Source organism: Rutilus rutilus, assembly GCF_951802725.1.
Source record: "Rutilus rutilus genome assembly, chromosome: 9".
Classification (NCBI taxonomy): Eukaryota; Metazoa; Chordata; class Actinopteri; order Cypriniformes; family Leuciscidae; genus Rutilus; species Rutilus rutilus.
The window spans coordinates 4,469,269-4,493,218 of record NC_140223.1 but is presented as its reverse complement, the minus strand read 5'-3'; the positions used below and the strand labels follow the sequence as shown (position 1 = coordinate 4,493,218).

Below are 23,950 nucleotides of genomic sequence, written 5' to 3'. Positions count from 1 at the left end.
TAAATAAATAAATGGGTAATTTATACAACTTGAAATGTTAAAATGTTACAACAGGGATAAAAAAAAAAGAATAAAGTGAAAAAAAGTGAATTTATACAACTTGGCATGTTAAATGTTATAATAAGGTTCATAATAAAGAAAAAGGAAGAGTTTATTTTATACAAATAATTAAAAAATCTAGTTAGACAAATGTATACAAATTGAAAGGTTAAATGTTATGCCTAGAAATATTAAATGTTCATAATAAAACCAAATAAATGTCCTAATGTAAGCGAGCCTGATGTGTTCTCAGCGGCGTGTGTGTGAGGAGTCAGCGGAGGCCGCGGCTCACAGTGATTCCTCATGGCAGTGGCGGGGGAGAAGGCCTTCTGCTCGTCAGGACCTACTTAAAGATTTACTGAGTTCTGCTTTAATTCCTCATGACGCGGCATTAGAGCTAATGGCAGTGGAGCGCACCGTTTCACTATTCATGCGGAATGTTATTATTTATTTTAGCGCTGTAATAATTATAGCATCAGCGTAACCCTGCAAGCGAACCCATTCGATCTAGAGGGATGCGTCGTCTTCAGCCAAAGTGCTCTGCACAATTATAACTCATTTACCAGGAAAAAGAGACGGAAAAGACAAGATAGGAGCAGCGACAAACACGAAAACAGACGAGAGAGGAACAGAAGGACCCCTGTGTGAAGGGTAATTAACACCGTAAGGTGTTTTCAGCACCGAAGAACGTCCTGAGAGAGGTGTGTGTGTGTGTGAGCCTAGGGGGAGACAGACTGTGTGTGTGTGTGTGTGTGTGTGTGTGTGTGTGTGTGTGTGTGTGTGTGTGAGTCGTCTGAGACCTGGACATGTCGAGTCTTCTGCAGGCGCTTTCAGGAGAAAACTGTGTGTTGTTTACAGGAAAATCTACAGTTCTGATCATATCCACGGAAGCGAGACGGTGGTCATCAGGAGATCTGATTGCCTCCATCACACACACACACACACACACACACACACACACACACACACACACACACACACACACACACACACACACACACACACACACACACACAACCTTTAGTCTCCATCAAATACTGAGATCCAACCAAGCAGAACTAGAAGAAACTCTTCTTAAAGGAACAGTGCACTGTTTGAGAAAGAAGTCTCTTCTGCTCACCAAAGCTGCATTTATATGATCAAAAATACAGTAAAAACATCAATATTGTGAAATATTATTACAATTTAAAATAACTGTTATCTATGTGATTATATTGTAAAGTGTAATTTATTCCTGTGATCAAAGCTGGATTTTCAGCATCATTACTCCAGTCTTCAGTGTCACATGATCATTCACAAATCAGTCTAGATTTGATGCTCAAGAAACATTTATGATTATTATACATTTTGATATTATATCTATATATCACAGTGATATGATATCTACATTGATAAATAGAAAGTTCAAAAGAAAAACATTTATTTGAAATAGAATCTTTAGTAACATTATAAATGTCTTTACTGCCACTTTTGATCAATTTAATGCGTCCTTGCTGAATAAAAGCGTTCAGGGCTTGACATTAACACCCGGCAAATGCCAAATGTGTGTGTATTTCATCAGTGATGTGTAACACAGTCACTCCCCTGGCCACTTTGGTGGGTTGAATTTTATATATAATATATATTTTTCAATTGTAGTCTTTTTAAAAAGGCATCTGAAATAATAAACTGAGTGCACATATAGATTTTTTGACACATATCGATACTGGAATATCTGAAACTCTTCCGCAGGAAACACGATGCCAGCTGTTCTCATCTCTCCGACAGATTTACTCCGGATGAATATTATTGGTATTACAGGGATTGAATTTAGGCGAGAAATTGCGAGTATTGAGCATAATTTTACTCATTCCCACAGATTTTGTGCATTATTATTATTTATATTATGCAGAGTTATTTTTATTGCGCTTAAACACTCAAATACACACAAAATAATAGCTCAAATATCATCACGCCGGTCTTGGCGAGTTTTCGCGTAAACACAGTCAGATGTTTTTACACAGTGAATGTAAACATTTGAGAAAGAAAACGCACGTGTAACAGTGTAACGGATCCGCGCGTCAGCTCTTAAAGTGACAGCAGCCTAATATACCGCCAAATTATGAGATAATATTAAAAATATCTATATGGCAGTTTTTCCCCATGGTATCGACGTCAAAATGGTGGCCAGTGGAAACGCTGAGTGGCTGGTAACTTTAAAAAACCACTAGTCACAGTGGCTGATGAGCAAACATGTGAAAGTCAAGCCCCAACTAGTAACTTGTGTTTAGAAACAGGGTGAGTTTCAGGAGCTCGTTCAAAGAGCCGCATCTAACGAGCATTGCATTGCATTAGCAGTCGAGGCTACGAGGTTTCGTCTGGCATTGCTACGATCAAACCGAGACCGCAGGCAGACTAAAATATATCCCAGTCTCCCTGTAGTCCTCCTCTCTCTTCCTCCACTGAAATCAATAATGTTTGGAAAAATGAATTATAGAGTACAGTGGAAACGCTAATCACAGACTAACCGATGGTTCGCCCTTGGACTAAATGTCTTGCATACTAAACCACAGTCGCTGGCAAGCAAGCAAGCCATTTTATTTGCTAATTAGGCAATTAATTTCACTGAATGTGGCTGCGGAACCACCGGTGAAGGCAAAACTGCTGTATTATCAGTAACGAGACCCGAGTGTGTGTGTGTGTGTGTGTGAGGGATGGAGACAGGGAGAGTGCTGGGAAATGAGAAGGCTGCTGTTCACACTGATGATTTGTGAGCTGTTTCCAGGACTCTAAGGTTACACATCATCGCCCAGCTTGAACCCAGAAGAGAGGGTTTAGTGCCAGCTGTCTGTGGGTTTGGGTGACGGTGGCGAAGCCGAGGGCCGTGGGAGAGCGGCGCGAGGCCGGTGCCGTGATTGATAATGAGCGACACCTGCGCGACGCACCGGTCTCGAGTCTCTCACGGAGGAGCGGAAGCATAAAGGAGGAGCGACGACAGTGAAGGACGAGAGAGGACCAGGCCTGGACTAATGTTGTGTTGTGTTATATGTGACCCTGGACCACTAAACCAGTCACATGGGTCAATTTGTTGAAATTGAGATTTATACATCATCTGAAAGCTGAATAATTAAGCTTTCCATTGATGTATGGTTTGTTATGATAGGACAATATTTGGTCGAGATACAACTATTGTAAATCTGGAATCTGAGGGGGCAGAAAAAATCTAAACATTGAGAAAATCTCCTTTAAAGTTGTGCATTTATGTTGGCGATTGTGCTGCATTCACTCACACAAATACATGTTTTATATATTTACGGTAGGAAATGTACTAAATATCTTCATGGAACATGATCTTTACTTAATATCCTCATGATTTTTGGCATAAAAGAAAAATGGATAATTTTGACCCATACAATGTATTGTTGGCGATTGCCACAGATATACCCGTGCGACTCGAGACTGGTGACGTGATCCAGGGTCTCATATGTGACAGCGGTCGTCCGTGAGGGGTCTTGAATGTTCACCGGTTCCCGCCTCCTCCTTCCCACAACACCTAACCTCGCTACTGCAACATCGACCCGGCACTGAAAACTAATCTCCACCATTTCTACCAGAAGCAAGGTAAAAAAATAATAATCTTTTTTTGTATTATTATACAATATATGTGTATTTTATAATATTATAATATATTTTGAATATATAAATTCACACACAAGCAAAGAAAAATTTGTTATTTATATATGAAATATTTATATATGATATAAATTATATATAAATATACAGTAAATACATGCAAATATTTCTTAAATACTGTATATATAAATAACACATTTTTCTTAAATATATACATGCATGTGTGTATTCATATATACAAAATAATCATACACAGTACACACATATATTATTTAAACACAAACTTTTATTTTGGATGTGATTAATCGTTGCCCAGCACTAATAATTTTTGGTTACACTTTATTTTAAGGTGTCATTGTTACAGTGTAATTATATATTTAAGTACTGAGTAATATTAACTACATGTACTTACTATAGGGTTAGGGTAGGATGAGGGTTAGTTGCATGTAATTATGCATAATCTATAGTTATTACTACAGTAATTACATGTAACATATGTAACAATGACACTGTAAAATAAAGTGTTACCTACTTTTTTTTTTAATCTATATCTATCCGTAACCTTGAAGACGGGAGAAACACGATCGGCACATAGAGGTAATGCAGTGAGTCAGGGCTTTGGCTCAGGATGGATTCAATTCAACATTGAAATGAACAAATTGGCAAATCCATCAGTTGTGCTCTCCTGATGGACGTCTGCTGCCTGTTCACACCATCTAAACTAAAACTGTAGCGTTATTAGATGAATACATCTTTACAAACATTACACAGACAGCTTTGATGTTAGCGCACAAGCCTACGAATAAAAGATCAGTTTTTGATCTCGCAGCTGATGAATTAAAAGAGAGAAGTGGAGGACGTTAAAAACACATTTCTGTCAAGAGTTCAATTGGTAGTTAACTCATAAATTTCTCATATAAGTGAGGCAAACTGCTGTTTGAGGACATCAGAGATAAAGTCCAAGCATGAATCGATAATTGCAAAATAACAGCAGATTCCTCAAACCCGGAGCTGAACAGCTCCCTCTGCTGGCAGACGCTCACACTGACTCTTCTTCACCTCCGCTTTATGAGTGCGTCACGCCACAGTTACACCAGTGCTCATCACTGGAACTGCTGTAATTCACTGGAATCATTAGACAAGCTAATAAAACACACACCGACGCCAATAAAAGAACTAATTAACCGGAATAAATCTAGAGAAGATGAAGAGGGAGAAAAAGAAACTTCATACGGATGAAACATTTCAGTCTCTGAGAAACTATCTATCTATCTATCCGTCCATCCATTTATCTATCCATCCATTTATCAGTCTGTCTATCCTTCTGTCTGTCTATCTATCTATATATCTATCCTTCCATTTATTTATCTATTGTTCTTTCATTCTATCTCTCTATCTATCCATCCATTTATCAGTCTATCCATCTATCCATCTATCTATCTATCTATCTATCTATCTATCCGTCCATTTGTCAATTTATCTATCGTTATTTTATTCAATCTATCTATCTAGCTGTCAATTTATCAGTCTGTCCATCCATCCATCCATCCATCCATCTATCTATCTATCTATCTATCCATCCATCCATCTATCTATCTATCTATCCATCTATCCATCCAGGCTGACAGTATTATAAGGCTAATTGTGCATGTTTGTGTGCTCAGGTTTTTCAGTATTATGTTGTGTGTGTGTGTGTGTGTGTGTGTGTGTGTGTGTGTTGCAGGTAAAAGAGATGAATGTAGTGTTTGCTCAGGTTTTAATTGTGTCTCATTGGAAGTGGCCCTAGAGAGCATCAATCAGCAGTAATTGTGTGTGTGTGGTTTCACGCTTGGCTAATTTGAAAGTTATAATAAGCTGATGACTAAACCTAAATCAATAGCCCTGTATCGACCACACACACACACACACACACACACACACACACACACAGAAGGCTGTGCGTGAGATGTATTTATAATGTATCTGAAGGTTGAGTTCGGTCTATGCGTCATAATTAAACTCCAGAGACACAAACTGATGACAAAGAGTGAGAGTCAGCCATCAGATAGATTATACATGACTGATTCTGATCTCTGTGTGTGTGTGTGTGTGTGTGTGTGTGTGTACGTCTCCCCACAAGGATAATAAAACTTGAGATTCCCTACTTTGTGAACACTTTTTGCTGGTCCTCACAAGGAAAATTTATTAATAAACATAATAAAATGTGATTTTTGAAAATGTAGAAATGCAGAAAGTTTTGTGTGATGGGTAGGTTTAGGGGTCGGGTTAGTGTGTGTGTGATGGGTAGGTTTAGGGGTCGGGTTAGTGTGTGTGTGTGTGTGTGTGTGTGTGTGTGTGTGTGTGTGTGATGGGTAGGTTTAGGGGTCGGGTTAGTGTGTGTGTGTGTGTGTGTGTGTGTGTGATGGGTAGGTTTAGGGGTCGGGTTAGTGTGTGTGTGTGTGGTCTCTCTCTGCACTTACCCAAAGCTTGAGAGGCAAATGCTGCCATCGCACTCTGTAAGCGATCCGGCCGTAACGCCTGGACCACCAACACCTGAGAAAGAAACAGAGGAATAAAGAGTAAGCTTAATCTGAGCACTCTGATTGGTGCGTACTCTTGATTGACACCTGACCTGCTGAAAGAGGGAGATCTTCTTGGCAATGGGAGGCGGGACTTCCTGTTCGCAGCAGGAACTGCGTGAGAATGTGAGCCACAGGTCTGCGTCGTCCAGACAGAGAGACTGATACAACATTGGGAAGGTGCTCTGGAGAGACACGGAGAGAAACCCACATTTAGCCATTTAGTTTGTTTTTTGTCATTTTTGGATTTAATGGTTTTATTTTGTTTAAATGGTTAAATAAAATTTTAGTAATCAAAAAGTATGTCTAATTAATTGAAATCAAGACATTTATACAATTTACCATTTTATTAAAAAAAAATTATTTTATTTGAGAAATTCTGAGTTGTTTTAATTTAATTCTGTCTGTTTTTATATTTCTGGATTCATGATTTAATACAAGTTTATTATCAAAAATGGTGGTAAATGCAGGGCATTAAAACCTTTTAAAATGTAATAAAATTCAAATGAACCATTTTGACAAACAAAGTGCTGCACAATAGAGGTTTACTGTTAAAATTAAAACAATTGTGTGATATTCCTTAAAAATATTAATATTATTTGTATCATTATTACTTCGAGAAGTGCACTCTACTGTATAATAGCACTATATTTCAGTCATAATTTCAAACTTTTTATTTTGACAGGTTGTCCTGAAGACCTTTGAGCTTCTGTATTTAATATAATTTTTCTGAAATGACTCTCAGAGCGGCTCTCTGCACATGAAGTCATTTGCCAAATTCAATGACATCCTGCGTCACACTGTAAATTAACTTTTTTACGACTGTTTTCCGTCTTTCCGTTTCATGGATATCATAGGACCCTAATTACCTTGAGCAGAGCCACAGCCATCAGCCTCTCCTGATCAATCCAAGACGGAAACTGCTCCCGCAGAGACTTCTGGGAGTCCTGAAGAAAGAGAGAGAATTTATATGACTGAAGAGAGGAGATGAGTGTCATTTCATCAAGAAAAACGTAAAAAAGATTCATACCGTCTTCCGAACCATGTCTGCGACGATCAGGCCAGTGAACACGTCCCATTCCTGCGAGACACAGTCATCAGAGCGCCACAAACACACACGAGTCATTCAGTTTGATTGTGCTTTACTGGAAGGGCTAATAACAACATATTTGTCTTGTCAGAGTCGCTGCTGTAGACGAGCCAAAACAGAAGCGTTATCATTCCTTCCGGATTCATTATGAGACACACACACACACACTTACGTTCTCCTGGAACAGGTCTGGGTTCATTCCCTTCACAAAGTGCAGTGCAAACATCAACTGATCCGCCTGTAAAACGGACACACAGAGACATTCAGATTCCCAGTGAATGCATGAACTGATAAGATCTATCCCTGAAATACAATGTTAAACCGCTCTGGATAAAAGCGTCTGCCAAACGCATAAACGAATGAATGCTGAAATGAATGAATGTGACACAGTGCCAGTGCTGGAGGCCCGTTCCCGCTCTCCCACTGAAGAAACGCAGGTTCTGCGCAGGAGAAATTGGTCTCCTTCCCACGTAAAACAACAACTCAATCAGGCTAGGCCGACGCACACCAAAACTAGATCACTGTCGCTGGAATCAATGAAGCTGTCGACATGCTGAACACATTCACACTCCTCGCTTTGTTGTGCTGCATCAACGACGACTTTATTTTCACTGTCTGTTTGAAATAAAATGATTTCATTTACAAATATCAAAGCAGGACTGGATGTGACAAAATATGATACAGGAATAAGGCTGTCAAAAAACGACCCTCTTTTTCATGGAAAAATTATTCATAATTTCTTACTTCAATTCATCACTTCAATAATTATGTAATATTGAAGTGTAGCGTTGTACAAAACTGACTGAACACTTAAACACTGCCAGAACAGCGTTTTTATCATTATTTAGATACTATTATAGCTTTTATTAATATGATGAATTTTCATTAAAAATTTTTGTTTAATTTTTGGTAATTTTATGTGCTTTTGTCATTATTCTTTTTTATATGATATATGTTTATATATATTTAGGTTTCATTTATTTTTATTTCAGCTTTGGTTTAGTTCAGCTTAAATTTGTATTTATTTGTGGGGGCCAGTTGTTATGTCAGAAAATAATGTCTTTTTTTTTTTATTAAATAAAATACATTTTGACTGCCTCAACAAGTCATGTGACCAATTCAGTGAGTGGCAGCCAGTTATCATGTAAGAAAATAAATACACTTTTTTTTAATTATGTTTTTATAAAATAAAGTTTTTAAAAATTTGACTTTGCCTCAAGTCATGCGACTAATTAACATGTAACAAAAGGAGGGCTCTGATTGGTGCTGGGGGTTTAAGGTGGGCGTGGTCATCACTATGGGAACATAAAGAGGGCTCTGATTGGTGCTGGGGGTTTAGGTGGGCATGGTCATCGCTATGGGAACATAAGGAGGGCTCTGATTGGTGTTGGGGGTTTAAGGTGGGTGTGGTCATCGCTATGGGAACATAAGGAGGGCTCTGATTGGTGCTGGGGGTTTAAAGTGGGCGTGGTCATCGCTATGGGAACATAAGGAGGGCTCTGATTGGTGCTGGGGGTTTTAAGTGGGCGTGGTCATCGCAATGGGAACATAAGGAGGGCTCTGATTGGTGCAGGGGGTTTTAGGTGGGCGTGGTCATCGCTTTGAGAACATAAGGAGGGCTCTGATTGGTGCTGGGGGTTTAGGTGGGCATGGTCATCACTACGGGAACATAAGGAGGGCTCTGATTGGTGCTGGGGGTTTTAGGTGGGCGACATCATCGCTATGGTAACACAAGGAGGGCTCTGATTGGTGCTGGGGGTTTTAGGTGGGCGACATCATCGCTATGGGAACACAAGGAGGGCTCTGATTGGTGCTGGGAGTTTTAATTGGGCGTGGTCATCGCTATGGGAACATAAGGAGGGCTCTGATTGGTGCTGGGGGTTTTAGGTGGGCGTGGTCATCGCAATGGGAACATAAGGAGGGCTCTGATTGGTGCTGGGGGTTTTAGGTGGGCTTGGTCATTGCTATGGGAACATAAGGAGGGCTCTGATTGGTGCTGGGGGTTTTAGGTGGGCGGCGTCATCGCTATGGGAACATAAGGAGGGCTCTGATTGGTGCTGGGGGTTTTAGGTGGGCGACATCATCGCTATGGGAACACAAGAAGGGCTCTGATTGGTGCTGGGGGTTTTAATTGGGCGTGGTCATCGCTATGGGAACATAAGGAGGGCTCTGATTGGTGCTGGGGGTTTTAGGTGGGCTTGGTCATTGCTATGGGAACATAAGGAGGGCTCTGATTGGTGCTGGGGGTTTTAGGTGAGCGGGGTCGTCTCAATGGGAACATAATGAGTGGTTCAGTGTGTTACCTTGAAGAGTGAGCGGCAGATATACTCATACACCATGTTCTTCAGACTGTTCTCCAGCGTGGAGATCCTCACATCGGTGCTCTCGCTTTCCTGCATCACACACACAGTTCACTTCACTAATGCAGCATTCATTTTAGGGATTTTTTTACTGTATTTTTATTGATTTTTCAAGCATACAGCATTATGGAAAACAGAAAAAAAGAAGAAAAAGAAAAAAATATTCTTCCAGTATTTTAGAAATAGGTCCCTTTGAGTCTCAAAATAAAAGTCAATTCTTCCATATTGTATATTTCTTTAATAATTTCTATCCATTCTCCAAGTCCAAGGGGATGTCCTGCTTATACTAACGCCTTGTAATACTCTTCCTACATGCTACATTTAATATATTAACAAGATATACATCTCGTCTCAACACAGAGAATGCATTATTTTGCCAGTGCATGTGTGTGTGTGTGAGGTGTGTTTCCACGTCACCTGTTTGTTCTGCAGCGCTCGGTGGAACAGTCGCAGGAACGACACCAGACTGAACCTGTACATGTTATTAATCTTGGACAGATCCCTGATCACAAAGTACATCTTACTGGCCGTCTCGGCTAGCGGCAGGTAAGCGTCCCTTTCCTACACACACACACACACACACACACACACACAGACGGACGTTACTCTGCTGCCACCTGCTGTTTCAGTCACTCCTGCTATCTCTGTCATGATCGCACTCTTCCCAGCATCACCTGGTCGAGGGACGTCTGCAGGCGGTGGAATTCAGTCAGTGATTGGTGGATCAGAGAACTGCTGGCTTTGGTCTGATTCAGAGACTCAATAAGCTCCTTATTCTCCAGGATATTGCCTTGAGCCGTCGCCAGAGTCTACACACACACACACACACATAAAACACACACTCTTTGCTGCATATTTGGAGAAAAACATCCAGGAAAACAAGGGGTTTTTTTTAAACTGAGGGAGTGGAAACTTATCAGCTTATTATTAGAGAAAATCACTGTAAAAATATATAAGTAATAAAACTAAGTAACTAACTTTGATTAAAATAAAATAAAATCTTATTAAAATAAATAATATTTTATTAAAATAAATTAATATAATTAAATAAATAATTAATTAAATTTAAATGTTTGATTTAAATAAATAATAAATACATTAGATCAAAATAATGAATGAATGAATGGAATTTGATTAAAATAAATGAATTGATTAAAATAAATCCTATTATTATTTAAAAATTATTTACAAATACTAAATATTTTCCAAATAATATTTCAAACATATTTATAATACACAACACACACTGTGTGATGTGCAATTTGGAGAAACACACCCAGGAAACCAGGGGGTTTTCAAACTGAGGGAGTGGAAACGTTTGGAGAAAATCACTGTAAAAATATATAAATAAATAAAAACTAATATAAAACTAAATAACTAACTAAATTTTATTTTATAAAAAATAGTTACATTTTATTTAAATAAATAATATAAAAATAATAATTACTAAATAATAAAAAAATGAACGAAGTTTGATTTAAATAAATAATAAATATATTTAATCAAAATAATAAATGACTTGAATTTGATTTAAATAAATTAATTGATTAAAATAAATAATATTTGATTTAAATAAATAAATAATACATCTAACGGCACAGTACTATAGAGATTTAAAAAAAGTTTTAAATATTTTCCAAATAACATTTCACACATATTTATAAAATCTATTTTTCACAGTATTAATGTCTTTATACATGTAAATATACAGCTGACTTTTAGATTTTAGGATGGGGTCCGTAAAAGACCTCGTGTGTATGGTGCGTTTGGGAGCATGCTGGGATTGTTGCTTCAGTACCTCCAGCAGCGACTCCTCCAGCTGAGCGAGCTGGATCTTCTTCTCCTCTTCCTGTTGTAAGAGTTTGGTTTTCTCACTCTCCAGCTCTGGCTTCTCCTGCTGGATGGTCAACGCTAGCAGCTAAACACACACACACACACAATAATGATGATCTTTATGGAGTTGGAGCAGTTATTAAGTGAGTGTGTGTGTGTGTGTGTGTGTGAGTGTTACCTGTCCTCGCAGTCCTGCTCTAGTGGTGGTGAAGTTCACCTCAGTGATGACAGACGCGGCGTCAGGTGGGATGAAGGGACTGGGGTTACGGGTCGCCAGAAACAGACGGAAATCCTCATTATAGTCGATGACTTTGTCTCCGATCTGCACCACGTATCGCGGCCCTGCCACACACACACGCACACACACACACACACACACACACACACACACACACACAAAAGAGCAGAATAAAGTACTAGTATACTGAAAAACAGTGTGTAAAACAGTGTGCAGTGACGTTTTAAACATCAGTATCTTTTTTGTTTTTTGGCACACGACCTTATTACATTATACTGTATGAATAATTCAATGAGTTGAAAATAAAATATAATAAAAAATAACATAAATACATTATTTGTGAGAAATGCTGTACTTTTGGTTTGAATAATGAGTTGAGGAGGAGAAATTAGAACAACAACAAAAAAAACTGTTGAAATTGCTTTTAAATTGAATTGCGATTCATGTGTCACTGGAAATAGAACGTCAAGTTGAGTGAATTGCATTGTGGGATACAGTATTACATGCAGAGTGTTCTGCAGTGTTGTTATTGTTAACTTAAGCTAAAACAAAGTAAAAATGATTTTCCAGTAACTGAAATAAAATTGAAATAATAAATAAATATTAGATGAAAAGACTAAACATACAAAGAAAAATTATATATATATATATAGTATATAAATAATACAAAAATAACTGTGACTGTGTGCATAACAGTGTGTAGCCGCGGAATGCTGAAAAACGAGTAGCGTGAAAACAGCGTTAATGAATGCAGCTGAGATTGGTGTGGAATCCTCCTTGAGGATTTGTGGGGCTGCCAAACTGAACATGACACTGTGTGTGTGTGTGTGTGTGTGTGTGTGTGTGTGTGTGTGTGTGTGGTCTCTCCTGTACGTCTGCAATGCAGTAGTCTGTACACACACTTTAATTTCCCTCTCTCTTTCTCTCCTCATCCAAGCGCTGAAAACCTCTTAGTTTTAGAAAACCTCAAGGTTTATCTGCTTCCCGCCGGTCCCTGATAGACTCAGCCATATCTGCTCCACACACACACACACACATACACACACACAGCAGCATATGGAGGAGGCTTCAGAGATGCCCGCGGGTCTTATTTCATACAGCTGGGACAGGAGGATAAACACACTACAGGAGAGGAGGAGCGTGAGTGTGTGTGTGAGAGAGAGTGAGTGTGTGCATGCATGTGTGTGTGTGTGTGTGTGTGTGTCTTAGGAGTGTCTAACTCCACGAGTTCTAACCATGTGTGACACCACACGTTTCAAGCCTCAATTAATTTTTCAGTCCTTACTGAAAGTAAAATGTCAAAATCACAGCCAATCAGAATACACACAACCGTTCAGAAGTTTGGGGTCAGTAAGCTTGATTTAAATGAACTTAATTCAGTAATAACATGACTTTATATAAACTGTATAAAGACATAGCGCCACCTACTGCACAACAGCTGATGTAAAATAAAGGTTTAACACACACTCACTGTACTCACCCTGTGCGATGAGATCTCTCCGCAGCAGCGGGTACAGGACCGGCTCCACGCCGTCCATCTCCTGGATGATCAGAGTTTTCCCGAAGCGCACGGATAACTCCAACACCGTCATGAAGTTAGTGTCCTGAGACAGATAAAGGCAAATAAACATGTGCATGTGAGAAACTACACTTCTCACTTTCATTTAGTTTAACTTGATGTACAAAAATAACTCAAACAAAAATTAATATACAGACATATTTGTACAAATAAAACACATAAAAATGACCCCCCCCCCCCCCCCAAAAAAACTAAATGACTAAAACGTTACCTAGAATTTAAATTACAATGGAAAATATAAAAAAATCATAGCATTAATAAAAACTATAATAATACATCATAATAAATAATACTGGTTCTGAAAATAAATTATTTTATAATATATGGACATGCCAAAATGAGTTGAGGAGATGTTTGAAATTGTGTTTGAATTGAATTGCGATTACACTGCAATGTGGGATACAGTATTAGTTCTGACATACTGCCCAGACGTGTGTATGTGTGTGTGTGTGTGTGTGTGTGTGTGTGTGTGTGTGTGTGTGTGTTTGTGTGTGTGTGTGTGTGTTTTTACCTGTTGGTTTATGACCTCCAGACGATGTGCTTTCAGATGAGTTCGCAACCACTCTGTCGCACGAGAGGATGGATCGATCAAGAACGGACAAGAAGCACTCTGGGAGACGAGAGGAGAAGAGAGACAAGATGAGACGAGACGAGAGGAGACGAGGAGAAGAGGAGAGGGGAGAAGAGGAGAGGAGAGGAGAGGAGAGACGAGAAGAGGAGGAGAGACAAGATAAAACGACACGAGATGAGAGGAGATGAGATGAGGAGAGGAGAGAAGAGGAGAGACGAGAAGAGGAGGAGAGACAAGATGAGACGAGACGAGACGAGACGAGAGGAGAAGAGGAGAGGAGAGGGGAGAAGAGGAGAGGAGAGAAGAGGAGAGACGAGAAGAGGAGGAGAGACAAGATGAGACAAGATGAGACGAGTTGAGGAGAGGAGAGAAGATGAGACAAGATGAGACAAGATGAGACAAGATGAGACGAGACGAGACGAGAGGAGACGAGAGGAGACGAGATGAGGAGAGGAGAGAAGAGGAGAGACGAGAAGAGGAGGAGAGACAAGATGAGACAAGACGAGACGAGATGAGGAGACGAGAGAAGAAGAGACGAGAAGAGGAGGAGAGACAAGATGAGACAAGAGGAGAAGAGAAGAGGAGAGGAGAGGGGAGAAGAGAAGAGAAGAGGAGAGACGAGAAGAGGAGGAGAGACAAGATGAGACAAGACGAGACGAGATGAGGAGACGAGAGAAGAAGAGACGAGAAGAGGAGGAGAGACAAGATGAGACGAGAGGAGAAGAGAAGAGGAGAGGAGAGGGGAGAAGAGAAGAGAAGAGGAGAGACGAGAAGAGGAGGAGAGACAAGATGAGACAAGATGAGACAAGATGAGACGAGACGAGAGGAGACGAGATGAGGAGAGGAGAGACGAGAAGAGGAGGAGAGACAAGATGAGATGAGACGAGAGGAGAAGAGGAGAGGAGAGACGAGAAGAGGAGATGAGAGGAGGAGAGATATGAGACAAGATGAGACAAGACGAGATGAGACGAGAGGAGATGAGATGAGGAGAGACGAGAAGAGGAGGAGAGACAAGATGAGACGAAACGAGACGAGAGGAGACGAGATGAGGAGAGGAGAGAAGAGGAGAGATGAGAGGAGGAGGAGAGACAAGATGAGACGAGAGGAGGGGAGAAGAGGAGAGGAGGGAAGAGGAGAGACGAGAAGAGGAGGAGAGACAAGATGAGACAAGATGAGACGAGAGGAGACAAGATGAGGAGAGGAGAGGAGAGACGAGAAGAGGAGGAGAGACAAGATGAGATGAGACGAGAGGAGAAGAGGAGAGACGAGAAGAGGAGGAGAGACAAGATGAGACAAGACGAGGAGAAGAGGAGAGACGAGAGACAAGAGGAGACGAGAGGAGGAGAGAGACAAGATGAGACGAGACGAGAGGAGAAGAGGAGAGGAGAGAAGAGGAGAGACGAGAAGAGGAGGAGAGACAAGATGAGACAAGACGAGGAGAAGAGGAGAGACGAGAGACAAGAGGAGACGAGAGGAGAAATGAGGAGAAGAGACGAGAAGAGGAGAAGAGATGAGAGAAGAGAGACAAGAGGAGACGAGAGGAGAAACGAGGAGAAGAGACGAGAAGAGGAGGGACGAGATGAGAGACAAGAGGAGACGAGATGAGAAACGAGGAGAAGAGACAAGAAGAGGAGAGGAGAGACGAGATGAGAAAACAGGAGAAGAAACGAGAGAAGATGAGACGAGAGTTGATGAGATGAGATGATGAGAGATGAGACGAGAGAAGAAGAGATTAGAGGAGAGACGAGAGGAAACAAGACGAAGAGACGAGATGAGAAACGAGGAGAAGAGATGAGAAGAGGAGAGACGAGATGAGAAAACAGGAGAAGAGACGAGAGAAGATGAGACGAGATGAGGAGAGACGAGAAGAAACGAGAGAAGAGGAGAGATGAAGAGAGGAGAGACAAGACGAGACGAGAGAGACAAGAAGAGTAGAAAAGAGAAGTTTCCAATCAATGGGAAATAACACAAATGAATTGTCTAAATAATAATTTTAAGATAAATTAAAATAAATAATGTATAACTTCTGTATAACTAGAGTAGGAACGTGTCCAGCTCATATTTCACCCCAAACAATGAGAATCTGGAGGACAAATGTGTTTAATTGTTCATAAAATCTTGAAACAGTCTTAATTTTCTTTATGCAAAAAACACTTTTTTATGTTGATTTCACAGTGAAATATGAGCCATGTGGTTTCTGACAGGTTTCGTCAGATTCTATTTCCTGCAGGTGTTCTTTCATTTCACTTGTTCTCTATGGCAACATGACGGTGGGTCACCATAGAAACCAGACTTCATTAGAACACTAATTTTAACTTCTCACACACACGTCAAATGGTTCAATCAGTTAAGATGAGATCATACTTCCAAAAAAGCAGCTGTATTAGACATACAAAATATTAAACAAGGGAAAACGGTTAAAAAATAATGACTAAGTTAATAAGACATTCACGCCAGGGATTTTATTTCAAGGCCTGTTTGCACAGTGAAACTTTACTTGTAATCAAGTGACATTTTTTCCCATTATTAAGATAATATTTTGCTATATAAACTCACTGTCCAATAAGTCCTTTTTTTCTACTTGGTATGGTATAGTATAGTGGGAATGGTATAGTATGGTATAGTATAGTGGGAATGGTATAGTATGGTAATGGTATAGTGGGAATGGTATAGTATGATATAGGATAGTGGGAATGGTATAGTATGGTATGGTATAGTGGGAATGGTATAGTATGATATAGGATAGTGGGAATGGTATAGTATGATATAGGATAGTGGGAATGGTATAGTATGATATAGGATAGTGGGAATGGTATAGTATGGTATGGTATAGTATGATATAGGATAGTGGGAATGGTATGGTATGATATAGTATGGTATAGGATAGTGGGAATGGTATAGTATGGTATAGTATAGTGGGAATGGTATAGTATGATATAGGTTAGTGGGAATGGTATAGTATGGTATGGTATAGTATAGGGGTGACCCTGAATAGTCGAAGATTCGATGCTTCGATAGGAGGAGCCTGATTCGACTACCGATCTCACGGTCGAATCTTCGCAGAGGTGTTATGAAACGAGGATCATGCCACTTTGGCTATATGAGGGCGCTCAATGTCTGATTTCACATAGAACTAGCGGTTTTCTGTCAATACGTTAATATTCAGCCTATTATGATAATGCTGTATATAAAAATGTGCAAAGAAAGAAGCTTTTAATAAATATTTTTTAACGTGCGTGAATAAATCCAAACACCCCGTGACAGATTTAAGTTTCACTTTCAATCCGTGACCGACAGAGGAGCGTCTTCGCGGCAAGGATTTAAATCTTTAACAATGTCTGGGATAAGAAAATCTAAAGTGTGGATGTACACCATCAGAAAGGATATTCTCCAAGGCTGGATTTAGCATCAGGAAAACCAGGATCGCACTTCTGCCGGCCAAAGTTAACACGTTTCACGCATAGACTGGGTTTCACGTTAGAATGTATTTTATCCGCGCGCACAATTTGAAAAGACTCCAACGGACACAGTCAGAGTGAAAGACTGGTTTGTTCTCTCGATCAGGTAGGGTACAAGTGATTTCAAAACTTTTCAGCCGGTTCTAATTTGATTTTTGGATGCTGTGAACATTTTTAGCTAAAAAGACTGCCTCCAGTTTAGCATTTATTGTTGTTTCTGCAGTTAAAAAGACAAAGTTGAAAATTCTGGCTACTATCGTTATTTTAATAATTTCTTTATTTTTATTTTATTTATTACCGTATTTTCCGCACTATAAGGCGCACTTAAAAGCCTTTATTTTTTTCAAAAAACGACAGTGCGCCTTATAATCCGGAGCGCCTTATATATGGATCTGGCGCCTTATGTTAACGTCTGTTAAACAACCGCTGACTTAAACCTTGTTTATACTTTCGCCTGCATGACACCGGAGCGCGAGCCTCCGCTGACTGCGCGCGCAACTCCCCAAACAGACGAGGCATTTATACTTGACGCAACTGTTTTGTTTTAGACTGAACACCAGACCATACAACTGATTTAGACGCGCAAACTGGGTGCCGGTGTGATGAGATGTACTACTAATATCCGTCTGCTCGGGCAGATTCGGCTCAAAGTCATGCATCTTCGGATTCAGAGGCGCGCGCGCGCTGTTAAGCCGAATCTGCCTGAGCAGACGGATATTATTTTTTTTTATTAACTTCGCGCTCATGCGGACGCGTCGAGTATAAACAAGGTATCTTGGTTTACATTTGGACTTTGGATGTGATCTTAGGCTTGAAAAGGTTGGTGACCACTGCATAACGCAAACCCAGTCAAACATTTGACTGCAGTATCTTCTATTCTATATGCGCCTTATAATCCGGTGCGCCCTATATATGAAAACAGTTCTAAAATAGGCCATTCATTGAAGGTGCGCCTTATAATCCGGTGCGCCTTATAGTGCGGAAAATACGGTAATCTGTCAGGGCTATCTAATCCAACTATTTGTGGCTTGTGTTTTGAATATTATGTTCCTCTGCACTTTAGGCATTTTGCACACATTAGGCATTTTGCACACATCTTGTGACTTGATTCTGATTTATTTCGGTTTGTATTTTTATTTATTAGAAAGGTATATTCTGTTCTAATTTAATTGAGTAAATTAATTGTTTATTTTTTCGGTGCATGATGTTGTGCTGTAGGCTGGCCTGCTCGCACAGGTAATTTAGACGATTTAATTTGATTTGCATGTGAAATGCAAATCCTGTCTGCAGTGTGGCCTTTCTGGAGTTATTTATGTTATTTCTTAGTTTTATTGATCCAAGATGTTTGTATACATTTTCTTCTGTATCTTTGTGTGATTTTCTGTACATCGCGGCTTTGAAACGTTAAAGCCCCACCCCCATACACATGATTCGACTATTAGTCGACTATAGGCAAGACATGACGATTCTGATTCGACTATGAAAATCCATAGTCGGGGACAGCCCTAGTATAGTATGATATAGGATAGTGGGAATGGTATGGTATGGTATGATATAGTATGGTATAGGATAGTGGGTATGGTATGGTATGGTATAGTATGGGAATGGTATAGTATGCTATGGTATAGGATAGTGGGAATGGTATAGTATGGTATGGTATAGTGGGAATGGTATAGTATGATATAGGATAGTGGGAATGGTATGGTATGATATGGTATAGTGGGAATGGTATAGTATGATATAGGATAGTGGGAATGGTATAGTATGGTATGGTATAGTGGGAATGGTATAGTATGATATAGGATAGTGGGAATGGTATAGTATGATATAGGATAGTGGGAATGGTATAGTATGGTATGGTATAGTGGGAATGGTATAGTATGATATAGGATAGTGGGAATGGTATAGTATGGTATGGTATAGTGGGAATGGTATAGTATGATATAGGATAGTGGGAATGGTATAGTATGGTATGGTATAGTGGGAATGGTATAGTATGATATAGGATAGTGGGAATGGTATAGTATGGTATGGTATAGTGGGAATGGTATAGTATGATATAGGATAGTGGGAATGGTATGGTATGATATAGTATGGTATAGGATAGTGGGTATGGTATGGTATGGTATAGTATGGGAATGGTATAGTATGCTATGGTATAGTGGGAATGGTATAGTATGATATAGGATAGTGGGAATGGTATAGTATGGTATGGTATAGTGGGAATGGTATAGTATGATATAGGATAGTGGGAATGGTATGGTATGATATAGTATGGTATAGGATAGTGGGTATGGTATAGTATGATATAGGATAGTGGGAATGGTATAGTATGGTATGGTATAGTGGGAATGGTATAGTATGATATAGGATAGTGGGAATGGTATAGTATGGTATGGTATAGTGGGAATGGTATAGTGGGAATGGTATAGTATGGTATGGTATAGTGGGAATGGTATAGTATGATATAGGATAGTGGGAATGGTATGGTATGATATAGTATGGTATAGGATAGTGGGTATGGTATAGTATGATATAGGATAGTGGGAATGGTATAGTATGGTATGGTATAGTGGGAATGGTATAGTATGATACAGGATAGTGGGAATGGTATAGTATGGTATGGTATAGTGGGAATGGTATAGTATGATACAGGATAGTGGGAATGGTATAGTATGGTATGGTATAGTGGGAATGGTATAGTATGATACAGGATAGTGGGAATGGTATAGTATGGTATGGTATAGTGGGTATGGTATAGTATGATATAGGATAGTGGGAATGGTATAGTATGGTATGGTATAGTGGGAATGGTATAGTATGATACAGGATAGTGGGAATGGTATGGTATAGTGGGAATGGTATAGTATGATATAGGATAGTGGGAATGGTATGGTATGATATAGTATGGTATAGGATAGTGGGTATGGTATAGTATGATATAGGATAGTGGGAATGGTATAGTATGGTATGGTACAGTGGGAATGGTATAGTATGATATAGGATAGTGGGAATGGTATGGTATAGTATAATATAGTATAGTATAGGAAGTCAACACTTCTAAGTAAACATGTGCAATCTTACCACTGATCTTAGTTCATTAATCTGATGTCAGCATGCGGACAGACAGACATGAATGAGTGAACGCTGGGCATTATGGGAACACAGATGCACAGAGTGGTCTATGTGTGTGTTACCTGCAGGATGACCAGAGCGTTCTCCATCGACAGGTCATCAGACGGCAACCCTTCACCCTTCCAGATCAGCTGCTCGCTCTCAGAACACAGGAAGTGACGCAAATCAAACTCTGCCAATCAGAGAGCACCACTGTTAAAGCCTCTGCCAATCAGAAGAGCTAAAAATGGTGTCCAACATAATCATTCATAAATGTTTTCCAAAGTCAAATGCTGTGTGTTTACTGATTGGGTGATGTATTCCTGTTTAATGACAGCGCTGTTATCGTTTACTAAAACTAAAACAATTAAAAATTATTTTTGGTAATTGAAACAAAGCTGAAATAAAATAAATTTGAGTATTAAATGAAAAAAGTTGAAGAACTAGAGTATGTGTGTGAGTGTGAGTGTGTGTGTGTGTATTACTCTGCAGTCCTGAGCTGCTCATCCAGTCGTCTAGGCTGTGTGTGTGTGTGTGTGTGTGTGTGTGTATTACTCTGCAGTCCTGAGCTGCTCATCCAGTCGTCTAGGCTGCTGCGCCGCTGGTCTTCAGGAGCCGCAGGAAGATACGTGATGAAAGCAGCAGAGAGTTGAGCTCTCTTAGGAAGAGTGTCCAACTCCTCACTGATCTCATCCACCTACACACACACACACACACACACACACACACACACACGTTTGTTTCATGATATTACTGATGACATTGCATAGACTTCCATTGATTTTATATCAGGTTACTGATATTTTAGATGGCCTAAACCAACCCATCACAGAAACATGTACAAAACACTAGATTAAAATAAAATAAAATATAGTGTATATATATAAATATATAAATATAAGTATAGAACATATATTTGGGCCTGTACACACAAACACACTCACACACACCTTCGGCTTCCATGTTTCTTGGGGACTTTCCATAGACATAATGATTTTTATACTGTTTTATACTATTACACTCACCCTACCACCAAACCTGCCCATCACAAAAACACTTTCTGCATTTCTACATTTTCAGAAAACATCACTTAGTATGATTTATTAGCTGTTTTCCTTCTGTATTACTTTCCTTGTGGGGGCATTTTGTCCACAATGTAAGGAATACCTGAACCACACACACACACACAGACACACCTGTGCGGTCCAGCGAGTGTGTTCTCCGTCCAGCTGCTGCAGGAGTTTCTCCGCTGCGCTGATGGTCTCCTGTGCTCTGCTCACCTCAGACTCCAGTTTTGCTGCTTCAGTCGTACGACACTGAAATCTGGACACCAGAGAGGAAATGTCACACACACACAAACTAGTGAGCTACATAGACAGCATTTAAGGCATCTAGGACATGCTCAAACTCTGAACATTGTTCCAAAAGCCAATATTGCATGCAGCATTTGTGAAGGCAGTGCCAGAATGCCACCAGGGTTATTATCGTTGTTAACTAAAAACAAAAGCATAAAAAAGTATTATATAAAAAAAAAAAAAAACATTAACTGAAAAAAAAAAAAAACTAAAAACTTAAGCTTATATTATTTCAGCTAGTTGCCAAGGCAACATTTCTTGTTTCATTTGAAGTACTAAAATAAATACAATTAAATAAACTAAAAAACGTATGTATACTTGTTTAAAAAAATAATAAAAAAAGACAAAAACATCAAAATTACTAAAACTTAAACTAAAATTTCACAAAAAATTACTAAAATCTAATTCAAAATATCAACAAAAACTATAATAGCATATTAATGCAAAAACAAAAAAACACTGGAATGCACTGCTGCAATCTCAGAAAATGCTTTCAAGCGAGTTCAAATATTGTGTTAGTTTAGTAAAACGCTAACGCCAAACTCTACTGGACTCAAATTAGAGCTTAGATCGGGCCCAACAAATCAAGCCCGGCCCGGCCCGACACATTCATTGTAATCATGAGCCCGAGCCCGATTTAAACCCGACCATTTTTAATATGTGGGCCGTTATAACCAGGGGCGGCGCCAGATTTTTTTTTTAACGCAGGTGCTGCTGTGCTAGATCATTTAAGCTACAGGGGGGAGCTGCGCAGTTATATATATTATATAAATACTATTAATAAATGAGAAAAAATTGGCCACTCAATACTAAATATTCAATTATTTTAATTATCACAATTAAAGTTAAAATTTTATTAAATTGAACAAGCACAACATTCAGCATTCAATCAAATATTCTTAAAGATTAATTATTATTAATAATGTTACTACAACATATTGTTATTTCAACTTAATATGTGTGTGAGCAACAAGCAAGATTTGTAAATTCTGTGACAGCGTGTGTTACGAGTTTCAAATGGTGTAAGTGACCGCGACGCGCCGGCGACTGCATGTCATGATTATATTGTCTGCTATATAGGCCTATTGCTTTTTATGTATTAAATCCAGGCAATTGGAATGTATTAAAATTAAGATACAATTTATACAAAACGAAATTCACTTTAAAGAAAAGCTTTCTTCAAAACGAAACTTAACAAACTTGAAACTAAATGTGCTTATTTAATGGCTAAAACACACAGGCTAGCCTACTACAGACTCTCTTTTTGTACAAATTGCAGCACATTCCTTTAATTCTGAATTTTGCACATGTAAAGGAAAGGCATTTGTTTGTGCATAGTAAAACATATCTGTAACATTTATCACGTTCATGTGCGTGCATTTATTAATTATCTTTATGAATAATGCGACAAGGAAGAAGCATGTAAACTGCATTGTTTGTTTATTCAGAAATAATTGAATGGATCGGAAAAGTAACAAAAGAGGACAGTAGCCGCGTTTCCACTGTCGGGCCAGGGCCGGGCCGTGCTAGTGCGTGCCAGGGCCAGTCGCGTTTCCACTGTCACTTCTGGGGCTTGATCGGGGCTTACTCGGGGCCAACGGCCAGGATTTCTGGCCCGTCGAATACCTTGGGCCAAAGCGGGCCAGCTCGGGCTAGAGGAGTGGTTACCAACAGAGGAGGAGTTTACCGTTGGGAGACGGCAGCGCCGGATGATTCTGTCAGCATTTAAGACTTAAAAATAAAATAATTTAAATCGCGTTCATGTTTGAATGCCTTCTGTTTGTGATGCAAAAGACTATGCGCGCTAGCCGTTACCATAGTAAACATAGTAAACGCTTGAAGATACGCATAGTAAAAAAAAAAAACATAGCGAATGCTTGAAGAAATCAGACCAATCTTAAAGGCTATCACAGTCATGTTTTTATTTGATCTGTCATAGCCTACGTCTCGTCTCTTTAAACCGGACTATCAAAAAATAAAGTAACTTTTTTTTTCGGGAGCTTCCTCTGTTTCTCTGACTGAAAATATCTGTATGGGAGTCGAGAGAGTGCTAAAGCTCCTCAGGTCGTATGGCATATATTTGTAGAAATTATAATTTTTTCTAAATGTGATGTAAATATGTCCTGTAACTAAGTTACCAGAT

General features: G+C 39.4%; 1 protein-coding gene across 1 annotated transcript in view; it reads right to left on the bottom strand.

The window, feature by feature from the left end:
- The window catches only part of dync2h1 (dynein cytoplasmic 2 heavy chain 1), a 123,592-nt gene that overhangs the window by 33,861 nt on the left and 65,781 nt on the right, over window positions 1–23,950 (bottom strand). Inside the window, exons 62-76 of the mRNA XM_084418454.1 lie at window positions 21,649–21,775; window positions 21,008–21,149; window positions 20,536–20,645; window positions 13,821–13,919; window positions 13,211–13,334; window positions 11,671–11,834; window positions 11,458–11,577; window positions 10,334–10,468; window positions 10,077–10,220; window positions 9,603–9,692; window positions 7,472–7,537; window positions 7,240–7,290; window positions 7,079–7,156; window positions 6,263–6,394; window positions 6,111–6,183 (exon numbers count right to left, since the gene is read on the bottom strand). Coding sequence (XP_084274580.1) covers window positions 6,111–6,183; window positions 6,263–6,394; window positions 7,079–7,156; window positions 7,240–7,290; window positions 7,472–7,537; window positions 9,603–9,692; window positions 10,077–10,220; window positions 10,334–10,468; window positions 11,458–11,577; window positions 11,671–11,834; window positions 13,211–13,334; window positions 13,821–13,919; window positions 20,536–20,645; window positions 21,008–21,149; window positions 21,649–21,775 — 1,655 coding nt within the window. The remainder of the gene's footprint in view (window positions 1–6,110; window positions 6,184–6,262; window positions 6,395–7,078; window positions 7,157–7,239; window positions 7,291–7,471; window positions 7,538–9,602; window positions 9,693–10,076; window positions 10,221–10,333; window positions 10,469–11,457; window positions 11,578–11,670; window positions 11,835–13,210; window positions 13,335–13,820; window positions 13,920–20,535; window positions 20,646–21,007; window positions 21,150–21,648; window positions 21,776–23,950) is intronic.